We start from the raw sequence: 15,820 nt of genomic DNA on the forward strand, positions 1-15,820 counted from the left end.
TTCAAAAGCTGTCTAGAGATGTCATTAGTTGATTGTACAGCTTATTTAGATAACAGATGAAATGAGATGCCACTTCACACATACTTAGCAAAATGGAAGAGGATATATGATGCAATGGGGCAAAACATGTGCTCTTCCAATATGCAGATTACTTTTCTCAACACAGAGGTTAGTATGTGCAGTGGCCCTGAAAGCAATGCCTAAGAAGATTTTGAGCCCAAGTCTTCCACATCTGAATCCAAACAATCCACTCTAACACACAGCTGTTAGGGTGCCAGTTTTATAGACCTAGTTGTCTACATTTATCTCATTAACAATGACTCACAGTTTCCATCATGAGGCTCAAAGTAAGCAGGGAAACAAATCAAATGCAGTTTACACTGAACTTTAGTGAATCCAGCATTTTGAAGCATTGCAAGTCCTTGTGTATGTTTCTCTTTATCTTTATAATATAATTTAAGAGAGAAACAAAAATATATAGTGCTTGGATTATTTATCCAGACTGCTGAAAATAGAACAAATACGCTGAAAATATTGCTGATCTTCTTGCGCTTTCTTTTAAGAATATTTATTCCAACATTTCTGTGCACAACACGACAGGTGATTTATTGAAAAATTGACACAAGATGTTCAGCAAGAAAACCAATGTATCATTTCTTCCCAGCATGAATTCAGGATTCCTATTTCTTATGGAATGCATCCATACTCATTTGCCTTCCATAAGTTGCGACTGGTGGAAACCACAGGAGAGAAGAGTCCTCTGGTGCTCAGGTCCAGCTTATGAGTTTGGCATGTGTGGCTGGTTGGACACCATGAGAACAGGATGGAGTAGATGTTCCTAGGTTCTTATGTTCCTAGGTTGACATTTCTCTTGTCTGAAAGATGGGAAATAAGAGCTCCAAAAACCCCTTGTGCCTATAACCTACACAGGGCAGATAGGGGAAGACTAGCACTATAGAAATATATTAAAAAAATTAAAAAAAATGTCCAGCAGCACCTTAGAGATCAACTAAGAAGTGTGCATGCACACGAAAGCTCATACCAAGAACAAAGTTAGTTGGTCTCTAAGGTCCTACTGGACATTATATATATATATGTTTCTACTGCGTCAGACCAACACGGCTACCTACCAGTATCTAGCTACGTGTGGGCAATTTAAGGGGGAAATCTATGGAGACTTAAAACACTTCACACCTGGGAGAGAGGCAGCAGTACGATATTGTGCAGAATAGCAAGAGACCATAAGTTTGCAGCCTTAGGAAATGTAATTAGAGACAGGGAAAAAGGATTGTGTTTAACCCTTTGTTCTTTCTGCTCAATGAATTGACTAAGCTGTCTCTCCACCGACTACTACTTTTTGAGATGTCGTTGAGAAGACACAAACAAAACCTTGCACTAATTGATAACGTGCACCTTGCGGGGGGGGGAGGTTTAAAGGGAAGGGTGAGCTGAGCAGAGGGGTTTTAGCTAAGAACTCTCTTTCCTCAGATGGCATGGAACCCACATCATGGGTGGTATTCAGCTGGCAGTGAGGCTGGAGGAAAGCAAGCAACCTGCCTCTTGACCTCAAGCTTTTCACTGTGGAACATAAGGCATGGAAGAATGTGTGGCAGAAGGGACCTGCGTTTGGGGTACTGTGCTCCTAACGCATGTCCTCCCAAGCCGAATTTTCTCTCTCAGAGACATCACTGTTTCCTTCCCTCCACCTGTTGCTAAGAGTTTCAGTGGGCTGCTTCACAGTCTTGGAAATAGTCAAAGGAAAAGGATCATTAAATGCAGGGCTACATCTTCAACCCAAATCAGGTGCCACTGGCTGTTTTTAAAGCTAATGCGGGGGAAATATCATCATGGGAAAGCTGATAAATGATCTCTGATGTTAGGACTAGTTCTGCTCTCATAGGTAGTTTATGAAACACCAGAGGGAGTTGCTTTTAGTCCAGCCACCAGCAAGCCAGCCTTTGGAAGCATGTTAATAAAGAGCTCACTGGATCACTGCCACATTATTCTATTTAAACAAAACATTTCAGTCTGTCTTCAAACAAAAGGATAATAATCACACATTGAATTAAGAACTTCCTACCTTCTACCCAATTCATGAGCTTGATTTCACAGCAAACCAAGGGTGCTCCCACTCTGCCTGTGGCATAGTCCCAAACTGAAATTTTGGAAAGTAAGACACCATTAGGAACTCAAGAGGTACAGCTTAGAAACCATCTAAATATTTCTTTGAATATCCCATGCACCATTTGTTTTTCTTTATTTAATAGAATTTGTATACCACTTAAATCATAAAAACCTCTAAACTAGACATTAATAATTATCAAGAAAAGTTAGGTGTAAAAACAAGCTGACCTAAAAGACTGACAAATCAGCAGTTAAAAAATACATTAATATAGAAGAAAATTCCATATTAAAGTACATGTCAACTTTACAGAGAGAGTAAAGTACTATGACTTTACTGGTAACACCTAACTATATCTCTATACCTGGATTGGCACCTCAACCTAAACCCGCCACTTACCTTCTGTTATCGTTCCAGCCCCAGAGGATTCTGTTAGTCCATAGCCCTGTCCCACTGGGCAACAGAAACAGATGTTCATGAATCTCTGAGTTGCTGCAGAAAGTGGAGCTCCTCCACACAACAAGACCCGAATCTTGCCACCCAGCAGCATCCGGACTTTCCGGAAAATAAGTCTAAAAAGGTTAAGAGTATGTTTTTATTGCTCAATAAAAATAATATCAATGATAAAGAATCGGAAATCACTGCACATAGCAAGTTCTGCAACATATATGGCACAATTTATGTGGAAATTGTTCGATTTTGTATACTTTTTGATGTGTTTTGCTTATTATTTATAGCTACTCCTGTAGTTAGCCACTTTGAGCATGGCTTTTCTATGGAAAGGCATCATATTCTATGCTTTGAATTCTATGCATGCTTATTGAGAAGTAAGTCCCACTGATTTTAATGGGAATTACCGTACTCCTAGAAAGTGTGTGTGTAAGTTTATAAACAAAGGCAGATGAGAGGGAATACAGACCGGGCAATACAGACTAGGCAACAGAGTAATATAAATGGTTTTTTCTTTCTTTTAAATACTTTATTATTTTTACTATTTGCATGCTGCTTTCCCACATAAATATGCCCAAAGACACTCGGAAAACAACGGCAATACTCTTCAATTTATTTCCAGGCTCAATTCAAAGTACTGGTTTTGATCATTAATTAAGGTATCTATCCTCCCATCCAGACTACCAGATTTGTGTATTGCTACCTAGCCCTGTCTTCTAATAGCCAGCAAAAGTGTCCTGGTTCCGTGACAGATTAAGCCATGCAGGCCGCTCTTCATCCGTCCATCTCCCCAAGTAAAATCTTCACCCCTTAAGGGGAAAAACTCCCTCAGACCTACCTGTCACACAATGGAGTAGTGTAGCCTTTTGAAATCTGTTCCATCTTGTAATTATAAGCCAATATAAACAGATTACGTTGGAAATTGGACATTTCGTTAACTCGATTCATGACATTTTTGTAGATTCGATCCATGATTTCCTAGTTACAGAAATGAATTAGGCGTATCAAAGCAAGTCAGCAACAGGCGATAAATTTCGATTTACTGCACAGGTCTCTGAGGGCATTAGTATTAGAGAACATTAGAAGGGGCAGGCCAAATTTGACAGGTGGGCTTTGGTTTTCAGGAGTTCAAAGAGCAGTGCAGGGCTTCTTGAAAGCCCTTTGCAAACATCTCCACGTAGCTCCTGAAACCTCCTAAAACAGGGCCATAAGGAGCAGTACCATGCTGTTTACAAAGGGCTGTTGGAAAGCCCTTTCCCTAACCATTCTGCACTGCTTCCGAAATCTCCAGTCTTCAGAGGTTTGAGGAGCAGCACAGAGGTTTTAAAGAGCAGTGTAGGACTGTTTGGGAAAGGGCTTTCAAACAGTGCAACACTTTAACCTCCAGCTTTTGGAGGTTCAAAGAGCAGCACTGGGAGAGAGAAGTAGTTTCAACTGAATGGAAACAGCTTCCCCCTCCTTCAGCAAGGTGTGCTCTCACCACCCATCAACGCCAGAAAAATAACCCAGAGCTCACTTTAAGCTCCCAACTGTTCCTCTGAAGCCCCATCCTTACCAACATCATGGACAACTTCAGGTCTAGGGTGGGTGGACACAGCTTCCTAAAAAATGGCCTGGTGGGACAATTGGGGAGGCCTGGCAAGCCAAGTTTCGCCTGTGGGCCAGCAGTTCCCCACCCGATACACAGCATGAACCATAACAGAAAGCTTGGCATAAAACAACTTCAAACGTTAACTGTTTTCCCCTCAAATCTATCTGCTCATACTACTTTAGGGGGGGCTGCACTGAGGAGGCGAGAGGAAAATAAGCTTTATTCCACTTGTGATTGTCAGGAAACATGTCATAGTAAATATTAATACGATGTTTATTAATAATATAAATTGGCAGGATTAGTTTTATCATTGTTGTTTATTGAAAACATGAATTCACCCAACCATGTGGATATTTCAGGGAAGTTCCAGAAGCAGGAGGCATTTAGTGAAGCAACAACAGAGCTGCCATGAGATCCCACATATTATCCCCATGCACTGCCATAGTGAATGAAGCATTACCTGGGAACCGCTTAAGCGGGCAATAGAGAAATTCCTAAGGTACTAAACTACCTTCAAATCATCATCTCATCGTATGTAACTCGTGAAAAAGGCAGGCTTCAAATGCACAACTTACCGGCACAGCTGCCATTAGAGTTGGCTTCAGTGCAGAAACATCACCTTTACTTCCTTTCTTTATTTTAGAGGACTAAAAGAGAAGTGAAGAAAGCAACATGTAACCTTAAGTTAGTCTTCATCAAAAATCCTCTTGTTTGCCCGGCGTAAAAGATGCACACACTGAAAAAAAATCACGTTTCACCATAGCGCTGGGTCAGAAAGCATCTACGACATATTTTCGTCAAGAGATATTGAAACAGATATCCTGTTAAGTAGACAAATACTTAATTTCACATATATTTTAGACAAGTTTAAAAATGTGTAATTTGTTACTATGGTCCAAGGTTGTTTTCAGTGGGTAGTTGGACACAAAATGTTATGTGTACAGTTGGAAAGTGGATGCAGATTTTGAAAAAAGGGGGGGGATTAGTCACATTATGCTTGTGTGTTTATTAAGCACTTACACGCAAGGCAGTATTAGGGCAGAATGTGCACAAATTATAAGGGTAAAATGCACTCAGTTTCCATGCTTAAAACAAATTGCCCAAACCATACAAAGAACCTTCTTTTAGGACAGAAACACCACTTCTTTACCTTCATCTTTGGGCAGGCAACCCTTAATTGTAAATACCCTTAAAAGTGCTTTTTCAGCTGAACTGAGGCAGATTCATAAATGAATCACTGCTGCATAGTAGATCAGAACTACTGACTGCCGTGAAGAAGCTACCATTGATACAAGGTCTAAGCCAAGCAGACTGTGTGCTTGTTCAGCTTTTTCCCCTATTAGTGTGGAGTGTCAGAAGGGGAATTTGTGTAGTAGAAAAACGTGCTTTTAAGAACCGTGCTATGGTCTGATTTGTTTGGAAGTGGGAGAACCTTACCTGATCACTTAATGTTTGAGGTGATGAGTAGCCAATACGGCATCCGTGAGTCAAGCAAACAAGTTCAGCACTTAACTCCAAAACATGAGCAAGTGGCAAGTATCCAATGTAAGTATCTTTCTCTCTAGAGGAATAAGAGAGAGATTATGGTAAGCTCTGTGCCAAGTTGTGTCAACCCACTGCTTGAGACTGCAGCAGCATTATAATCTAAAGAGCATCCTGGCCCAACAACTTTGCAATGCTGGCATATTGTCATATTTAAACAAGAGCAGGCTGAATTATACGTTCTCCTCATGCATGTGGTAAAGCATTCTGGCAGCATGATTTACCAGAAGTAAGACTACTAACCATTCTTCTTCTTAAATCAGTCAGAACATTTCATCTCCCTACTTAATTAACATAAAATGCAGCACCATTGCGGGGGGGGGGGGGACCTCTGGTCCACAAAGTCTCCCCATTTGGCCTATGAGGCAGTTTTGGCCAAGTCACACACTCATCTGCCCTAGCCCCAAGTCATAGGACATCAGTTGTCGGGGAAGGTAAATACAGGGCTAAGCCAAAAGGGAGGTTGCAGGAACTGGTGCTGTGACTTTTCTGGTGTGGTTTCATTTCAAAATCTGCTTCGCCAAAAAGAGGTCACTTGATGTTACTGCAATTTCAGGTATTGGCAAGTAGACGCCCCCACCCATTTGGCCATGGATGGCTGTCTCTGCAGTATATTTAAGCTTCAACTATCAAAGGGTAAACAAAGCTACAGGAAAGCCCTTGTTCCAAATAGCTTTGAGGTTTCAATAAACATGTTTGTCTTTGCAAAATACAATCACACTAGTGCAAAAAGGTCTGGGTTTTTTTGTGATTTATCATTCCTGACAATCTATTTGTACTGAAAATGGTACTCTTGCCAGACTTCCAAAACAGTCGCAGAACTTCTCTTTTCTGAATATCCAATACTAAAGAACATAAACCAGAACAATTTGACCACATATATTCCAACATTTTAGGTGAGCATGAAGAGTTCTTACAGTAGGGGTTCTTTTTGTGCAACAGAAGTTTAATTAAAGCCAGCATTGTACTATATTTCTCTAAGGACGTTAACAACATATACACTAATGTGTTCATTTCAATAATTTTAGAGATAAAGCGATAAAAGCGTCATTTAGGATTACGTGTGTTACATACCCAAGATTAGGAATCCTTTCAGCCATCCCAGTTATGCCAGAAATAAGATTACAATGCGAGATCATAACGCCTTTTGGGACACCTGTAGAACCACTGGTATACATTATTACTGCAATGTCCGACGGCAACGGTCTCTGCTTCTGCTTGTTGGCTGGAACTTAAAACAAAAAAGAAGCAAACGTCAAAACAATTTGAAAGAAAGCAAAATTGAAAGATTCTGAAAATCTAAAATATTGACTACTAAGTTATTCTTGTTGTAAACCTTAATGTGTTCTACATTTTTATATGTCACCATTTTAAGCCAATGAGTGAAGTCAGGGCTGGACTGATAAGTGGTTTCTCTGGACACTAGGGAACAGGAACCCTGGGAGTCCTAAAGTGCTGCTGTTTCCTGCTACCTTACAATACACTTTTCCTGCTTCCATCTTATTTTCTAGTACTCTCTGGAATCTTCGTTTGCCCTTCATGTTTTACTAGCAACCAGGATGCACCTTTCCACTGGTAGGTTCACCTGATATCAGGTATTCCTTAGAAGTTATTTTCTTAAAAAAATACTGCTACGCAAACTCTGTATCCTGATTAAACAAACATACACTAAAAATAGTAAGTTATCAACACAACACTCATCCACCATATACCCTGGGCAGAATATAACTGGCAAGATATTAACCACATTTAGCATTATCATGTCTTAGATTTCCTTCACTTTTTTCAAGAAAATACTATCATTAGGAAAAAGGAAAAGGTATACGTACAGTTTTCTGTTTTCTCTCCCATAGCTTGAACAGATGCCATCGTGTGAACGATTACCCCTTTGGGGAATTCCGACCATGTTGTTGGTGTGCCATCCACAGTAATAATATGGCGCATCAGAGGAATCTGAGAAGCAATACTCTGCAGAAAAAGATGGGGCAAACAGTTTAATTGTTTCCATCATAATAATCATAATGCCCTACATTTGCATTCTATACTTTAATAGTTCAACCTGCTGTAAATAGAGCACATTCAAAAAAGCTAATTTGATGTCATCTAAGCTGCTAGGTGGGGATGCAGGTGGCGCTGTGGGTTAAACCACAGAGCCTAGGGCTTGCCGATCAGAAGGTCGGCGGTTCGAATCCCCGTGATGGGGTGAGCTCCCGTTGCTCGGTCCCTGCTCCTGCCAACCTAGCAGTTCGAAAGCACATCAAAGTGCAAGTAGATAAATAGGTACCGCTCCAGCGGGAAGGTAAACGGTGTTTCCGTGCGCTGCTCTGGTTTGCCAGAAGCGGCTTAGTCATGCTGGCCACATGACCCGGAAGCTGTACGCTGGCTCCCTCGGCCAATAAAGCGAGATGAGCGCCGCAACCCCAGAGTCAGTCACGACTGGACCTAATGGTCAGGGGTCTCTTTACCTTTACCTTAAGCTGCTAACAGTGCTAATATATTTTTATGGTATATTCTTTCAGTCGTAACTTGTTTTAACCCTATTCTTTTGGTTGCAAATTGTTTTAACCAATTTTAAGATTTAATTTTCACATTTTAACTAGTCCTGGAACCTTATGGTGAAGGGTGGGTAAAAAGAGGGCAAGTTGATTAATTACTATTTACTACCACAAGCAGCCAGTTGTGAAATTTCAATATGTTTGGAATAAACAGTATCAATGTAATTTATAACAATTCTTGCTGACACTAAAAACGGTGTGCATTAAAGTTCTAATGATGAACTTAAAAAGGCATGGCTTTTCTCAGCTGCCCATTTCACTTGTCATTTCCCCTCAGAATTCTTCTCCATATATCCTTTCTTCTTCTTCTTCTTCTTCTTCTTCTTCTTCTTCTTCTTCTTCTTCTTCTTCTGTCCACTCCTTCCTCTAGCCATCTTATCTTTTGGTTCCCTGGCTCTGCTGCTACAAATACTTTTAGTGAATTATAATATAGATTACACTTGGAGACATATGGTCCCCAAAGTGCTTTTATGGTTACACTGTGAGTCAAGTTGTTGGCCTATGAAGCCAATGCTCAAAAACAGGATATTTAACAAACCCTTTTATGGAAAGAAACTTCAGATTTGCGATGATTTTTCCATGCTTCGTTCAATTAGAAGCAAATAGAGAGCAACCCATCACGTCTTGACAAGTTTGCTGGCTCTCCCCCCCCCCTCGCAAATCTTGTTAAAATTGTTTAGGCTGTATTACTGGCTAACTGATGTACACAGCTTTTTACAATATAAGATCAAACTGTGGCAGCTAGATTACAAATTCAGAGGCACACAAACCCCACCCTCCACCTGAGCTGCACCTCCTGACTTGCTTTGGGGACAGATCCTGGACAGGGTGGTAGGTTGGTACAAGCAGGGCAGATTGGCCTGATCCAGGGCCAAGAGGCCACAAATAGAAGATATGGGGCAGCATAGCCCTACTAAGGGTATGATATGAATAAATATAACGACTACTACTACTACTACCACAATACTAGGAAATGAAACATTTATACATAGCACATCGTCCATGTACATGACACTTTGCAAGAATGAAAAATTTCCCACATTCCCTGAAGTGTGTGTCAGTGTCAGAGGACTATCTAGTACAGTGGTACCTCTAGTTGCGTTCACCTCTGGTTACGTATCCCTCAGGAACAGACTCCTTCGGGATACGTACACGGCAAATCCAAAAGTATTTTTCCGGGTTTTGCCGTGCGCATGCGCAGAAGCACTAAACTGCACCACGCCCATGCGCAGAAGCGGGACCTCCAGTTGCGAATTCCTCGGGGTGCGGCTGGAGCTCCGGAACAGATCCCATTCACAACCAGAAGTACCACTGTATTGAGTTAAGCACCATTGTGGGGGCGGGGATCACAGTCCTTTTTTAAATGGAACCTTGGGTGCATCCAAATCATTTACACTTCCATAATTTTCTGTTACATAAGAACATAAATCTGTAGAGCGAGAAAAAAACCTGCACTATATATCACATTTTCCTCTACTGAATTGCATAAACAAACAAACAAAATCCACATTTGTATACATGCATCCAATTTATCTATTCAAGGAGAATCCTTACCTTCAGTTTTGTTTGCATCAATTCCCTGCTGGTAATAATGGTTGTCACTGCAGTTTCATTTAACCCATGTACTATCGCAGGGCCTCCTAGAGTGGCATAAAGTGTAACAACTGGGGAGGAAATGAATAATGAATTTCCTATTAGTAATTATTATTATTAGACTCATATACTATAAATGTCCAAGATACAAAAGATACACTGCATGCTGAAATCGTCTCAGTACACTGCTGCTTCAAATTCAAGATTTCAAACTTTGAGAAACATAAAATGCAAATGTACTTTGGTTTCACTATGCATCTTTGTCTTCTGATGAATTGCAGTCTTCTTTTCCAAACCACACTAGCAGGATCCCTCTTCTTTTCTTTACAGAAGAGGTAATGTGACTTTTGAGTTCTACACCGCACTCTCAACACAATAAGAGAGAATAGAGCACAGAAAGGACTTCCACCTTAGATACTTCCCTCCCATATTATCATAGGATCATAGAACTGTAGAGTTGGAAAGGACCATGAGGGGCATCTAGCCCAACAGTGGCAGAAGGAGTATCTAATATTTGCAGGAATATGGCACTCTGATCACCTGCTTGGGGACTTTGGTTTCAGCTAGTCTCCTCAGCACTGAGAAAACAGATGGTGGCTTTATTACTTTGGCAGGAAAGGACCTCATACATAGCACTCTGTATGCAACTCACTGTTGTGCACAAGGATCTGGATCAATTTGGGAATTCTACAAATATAAATGGGTTTGCTTTATGGACATCAGAGCTGTGTATCTACGCTGCTCACTTGAAAGCAAGTTCTGCTATAACTGCTATAACATCCTGTTTATTGTGCAAAGTGCTTTAAAAAGCAGCCTCTGCCATTTTTCTGACCCCAACCGTAGCTGTGCTATGTAATGCCAGCCATCTCATCATTCTGGTCCTATGCATGGAGAGTTTCTGTGTCAGTGTCAGCCACTTCCCAGAAGCCATAGCAGTAGCCTGGGAATTCTCAGTGTCAGAATGAAAGCCTGGGCTTGGCAGAAGTACGTTAACACAACAAAACGGTTTCCAGTAGTCTCAGCTTAAAGCTATAACATGCATATCAGCTCATACATCTCAGCGAACATGTTTAAGATGACTATTTATATATATCAACAGCAATTAACCTATACGGTATGGGATTGTAAAGTGCTTTTTAAAAGATATGCACACATATTTGCTGCGAAAGAATTTGCTGTTGCTTGCTTGTGGATTTTGAAACGTGCATTTGCACCTGAAAAACAGCCTTGTATGTTGATAAATCAAAACCATGTAGTGTAATCCTAAACAAAGTTCAACAGGACATTTCATCAGGGAAGTGTGCTGTAGAATTGCAGCCTTATACTCAGATACAAGGTCCTGAAATTGATAGTCCCAGGCATACAATTCAGCTATTAGTTGCAATGCAGTTCTTTGGAGTCACTGGTTACAACAAAAACCATTTTCCTTGATTCAGAAATCTGAATGGTTGCCATGAGGGTATTTAACAAGGAACACAATTCCAAACTGTTGCAAAGCAAGTACACATGTACATTGTTTTCTTTAATTTGGTGGGAGCAAAGTACAAAAGATTGCCTTTATTAGTTCCCATGTGCTCTCTGTGCTCAGTCCAATGACCCTCATTATATAAACACAAGATTTCCCTAGCAGGCTCTCAGCAAGCCGAGGAAGAAAGAGTATAATCTCTCAAAAAACCTAAAAACTGGAGGGGGGAAATATTATTCACCTAAAAACTGGAGGGGGAAATGGGGTGGGGGGGTGGGGAGATGAACGAAGTGAAAAACAATTAGGCAGTTAATTAAGTCAAGAAGCTTGTCCAGTTTACAAAATGCTGCACTGATGTCATGGAGAAAGAGATGAAGTGAGCCACAGCAGCTGCAAGTGATTATCGTGCAGTCTGATCCACCGAGTTGCCACTTAACACTGTGTATAGCACTTCTTCATGCACAAATAAAATCTGATTAAAAATTATAGTGTTACAAACTGTAAAGTAAAAGCCGCCAGGTGTAGATTTGTTACTTTCTAGCAATGAGAAAGCAGAAAAAGCTTTCCAAGACAATTCTTGTTATGGAGCTATTTTCAAATACCGTATTCTTTGCTCCATAACACGCACCAGACCATAAGGCACACCTAGTTTTGGGAGGAGGAAAAGAAGAAAAAAAATATTCTGAATCCCAGAAGCCAGAACAGCAAGAGGGATCTGGCTTCTGGGATAGCCTCTGGCTGTTCTGGCTTCTGGGATAGCCCTGCCAGGAGAGGCACTGTGCAGAGAGGGAGAACTGCGTAGCGCCCCTTCAGCGAAGCGGGAGGAGGAACAGAAGGGGATCCATTTCTCCTCCCGCTTCGCTGAAGGGGCGTTGCGCAGCTCTCCCTCTCTGCGCAGCATCATTTGCTCATTAAAGACGCACTCACATTTCCCCTTTTTATGAGGAAAAAAGAGCGTCTTATGGAGCAAAAAATATATTACTTAAAGAAATTAATTCTGGGCAGGGTGGGGGGGGGGCTAATTTAAGGGACATGCTCTACTGTTTGTCCCATTGGACCATGAACAATGTTCATTCACTTATCTCCAAGGAATAAAATATTATCAAGAACAAAAATCAGGGCAGTTTTGGCTAAATATGCACATAAGTTACCATAACAATCAGGCAGAAAAATCCTTTAAAATAACAGTAAAGTTTAAAATGCAGTTAGTAGATGGAGGGGACATGTGCCACAGAAGAATGAAGATTTAAAAAAATAAGCACAGTTAAATCAGGCCTATTCAGGAAGAGCAGTACTTGGCCAAATCTAGATTAGCAAACATATTTCCTTGAAAAATTAAACAAAATTTAATTCGTTGCGTTTCACTGCCTGCAACTCAAGTTTCAGAAACGACTACGTGAAAAGCATATGACAATATTACCATCTGCCAGCAAGCAAGTCAGCCAAGTTCATTCATTTGACATCACCAAATGCTGTGTCACACTGTGAGCTGAAGCACGTCTCAGAAACTTGAAACATCCACTTAAATCCCCACCATCTCCCTTCCTACCAACCCCCCTTTCAAATGCAAATTTCTTGATTCCACATATTTCAGCATTTCCCTACATTTTCACATTACCTTAAACTGACCCTTTTAAAACTTAAAAGTTTTATAAAGATCTAAGTGGAACTTGCCACAGAATTGCAGTATTTCTGATAGTGCTTTTCATCTATCTATCTTTCTATCTATCTATACATACAGCTTTTGGGTACTTTAATAACTCTCTTTTTTTTTTTAAGACAAACAGCGGGGGGGGGGGGGGGAATTATCCATAATGCTGCCTTCCAGTGTAATTTATTTCTTTGCAGCAGTGTTTTCCACAACGCCCCCTGCAGGCAAGTACTGAGCTAGTTCAGATGTCATGCCAAATTATGAACGATGGCTTTGTGACTATGAGCTTTATTACCACACCATAATTCTGATTACATCTCTTAGCTCCAAGGTGTCAGCAAACAATGATTTGCAATTTTACCCAAACCAAGGCAAACCATAATTTGTGTATGCCATAGAACCAAAGTAGATATTACTTGTGTTGATACTTAAGTCTCTATTGATTCACAATAAGGATTTGCAAATGTGATGTGGATAGCTGTTGCTTTGAATTATTGAGTGTTTGACAAGGGAGAGAATGCACTGGAAATGCATTATGTGCTGTATTTGTATACAGTATTACAGGGTTACAAGCAGCTATAAAATGGAGTATAGGAGCATTTCCATTACTTTCATAAACATATTCCAAGAGGTCCGAGGATATTGTGCATGCCCCATGTGCTCCACAGATCTCTGGAGGAGGGAACTAAACACTCTCTACATAACGATGACAGGCATGGCCAGGTAAAGGCATACCGGTGAACAAGGCGGTGATGGAGGAGGAACTTACCATGGAACCACAGAGATGAACATGGAGGGGAGGAAGATGCAGAGCAGAAGCAGCCAAGTCAGCTAGTAGTTATCAGATCATATTTGACTCAGCTAGCTTTCTAGTTGTGATTCTAGTATTAAAATAATTGAGATTCCTAACTGCAGGGGGTTGGATTAGCTGACACTCAGGGTTCCTTGCAACTCCAATATTTGTGATTCATGGAAATCCCATATGCTTGATTGCCAGAATGATTTAATAATCAAGGTGGATGAAGCAAGTCACAGATAGCAGAGAACTGTTGGCTCTGAAACTAAATGCAGAATACGACTGCGAGTGAGTAAAATCCTTTTTTTTCTAGGAAATGTTTACGGTTAAGAGTGTTGAAGTTTTTATTGTTGTAAAAGATATCAGATACTGCAATTTTTTATAAGCGGTGTACTTTTTTATTGTAGTATTGTATGATTTGTTGAGAGCCCTTGGCTACACAATAAAGATGTGAGATTAATGAATAAAAAAAGAAGCAAAGATCATCACTCAATCTAGTAGTGAACTAAGCTGCTGAGTGCTGAGAGAAATGGAACTCGGAGGGGAAAACATTCATTCGCTGAGGAACAAGGGAAGGCAAAGGTTTTATAAACTACCTTTTTTTAAAAACCTAAAAAATAAAGAGCCATATTGAGTCTCTCCCCACCGCCAAAAAAAGGGGGACTGAGCATGCTCAGTAACCAAGACACACCAAGTATCATTTGGAAAAGAACAACAAAAAATGGAAGACAGGAATCTCAAGCTTGAACTTCCTCTAAGCTTACCATCTCCCTACCATTGGGATGTTCTTGTCTTTATTTTGATTAAGTATATTTTGTGGTTTTATCCTGTGAACCACTCTGAGACCTGTGGGTATAGGGTGTTATACGAAGAAGAAGAAGAAGAAGAAGAAGAAGAAGAAGAAGAAGAAGAAGAAGAAGAATGAAGCAACTACAACTGCGTAGCCTGTACAATAATGGAAGCTGTGCCAGCTTTTCTTTTATTCCATCATCTAGAACAGAAGTAGCCATGATACTGGTACTTTCCAGAATTTTGGACTACAACTCTCATCAGCTGCAACCAGCACAGCCAATAATTGGGAGTGACAGGAGTCACAGTTCATAACATCAGGAGGGCATGATGTCATTGATTCCTGGTCTAGAAATGATAGCAGGCAGCCCTCCTGTCAGCAGCCACTGCCTGCCACTGGCTTAGCTAAAGAAGCTGCAGCTTTACACTGGCGAAGGGGACTACTGCCCAAGCCCGGGCCATGCTTTGGCCAAGCCCTGCAGCTCCAGAAAGTAGCAAAAGTATTACATGCCAAGCTTGTGGAGATTTTGCAGAGATACATGTTACATGTCCAACTTACATTCAAAGAGATGCTTTCCTTTTAAATGGGTGTCAGTTCTATTTTCCTCAGAATACACTGCAGTAATTAGAGCAAAAACTATGAGGGGAGACAGAAGCAGCAAAGCTTCCGTTGAAAGAAAAGCTGTAACAAGCTACTCCCACAGCTATAGAGAAGCTATATATAATAATCTGTCAAGGAAGAATTACCAAATCTTCAAAGTGCTTTTTGCAATTGCTTACAATGGCCTATTATACCAGTCTCAGTTCCTTTTTCTACTTGGGCTTTATGTGATTTCTCTTTTGAGTTGTAATTTAACATTCTGCAAAACTGCTCTCTGAATGAAACAAATTTCATTCATATATGTTTGCTGTTTTTACCATGAAATGGGTCTTTTAATTGCTCCTATTAACTTTTAGGTGAGAACATACAATACAAATATATAAAAATCGGAAATAATTGTTCAGTCTTCTACAGACATTGTTCTCTGCCTCTTACCAAGAAAGATGCTTTTATTGGTGTCCTTTAGAATCACAGAATTGTAGAGCTGGAAGAGACCCAAAAGGCCTTTCAGTCCAACCCCTTGCAATGCAGGAATTATAAGTGGAGAATCCCTGACAGATGACCATCCAACCTCGGCTTAAAAACCTGCAATGAAGGAGAGTCTAGTACCTTCCAAGGTAGTCCGTTCCACTGTCAAACAGTTCTTACTGTCACAACCTTCTTCC

The 15,820-nt window shown here is 40.6% G+C and overlaps 1 protein-coding gene across 10 annotated transcripts in view; it reads right to left on the reverse strand.

Annotated features, from left to right (window-relative positions):
* ACSL3 (acyl-CoA synthetase long chain family member 3) overlaps positions 1-15,820 on the reverse strand; it is a 55,908-nt gene that overhangs the window by 10,097 nt on the left and 29,991 nt on the right. For all 10 annotated transcript variants that reach the window (XM_083613791.1, XM_083613793.1, XM_083613796.1 and 7 more), the window contains 8 exons: positions 9,815-9,924; positions 7,535-7,673; positions 6,780-6,936; positions 5,601-5,724; positions 4,739-4,810; positions 3,411-3,550; positions 2,522-2,694; positions 2,081-2,155 (listed from right to left, as the gene is read on the reverse strand). In XM_083613791.1, the coding sequence (XP_083469917.1) occupies positions 2,081-2,155; positions 2,522-2,694; positions 3,411-3,550; positions 4,739-4,810; positions 5,601-5,724; positions 6,780-6,936; positions 7,535-7,673; positions 9,815-9,924 (990 nt within the window). The remainder of the gene's footprint in view (positions 1-2,080; positions 2,156-2,521; positions 2,695-3,410; positions 3,551-4,738; positions 4,811-5,600; positions 5,725-6,779; positions 6,937-7,534; positions 7,674-9,814; positions 9,925-15,820) is intronic.

The sequence above is a fragment of the Podarcis filfolensis genome (assembly GCF_964270895.1).
Source record: "Podarcis filfolensis genome assembly, chromosome: 5".
NCBI classification, from domain to species: Eukaryota; Metazoa; Chordata; class Lepidosauria; order Squamata; family Lacertidae; genus Podarcis; species Podarcis filfolensis.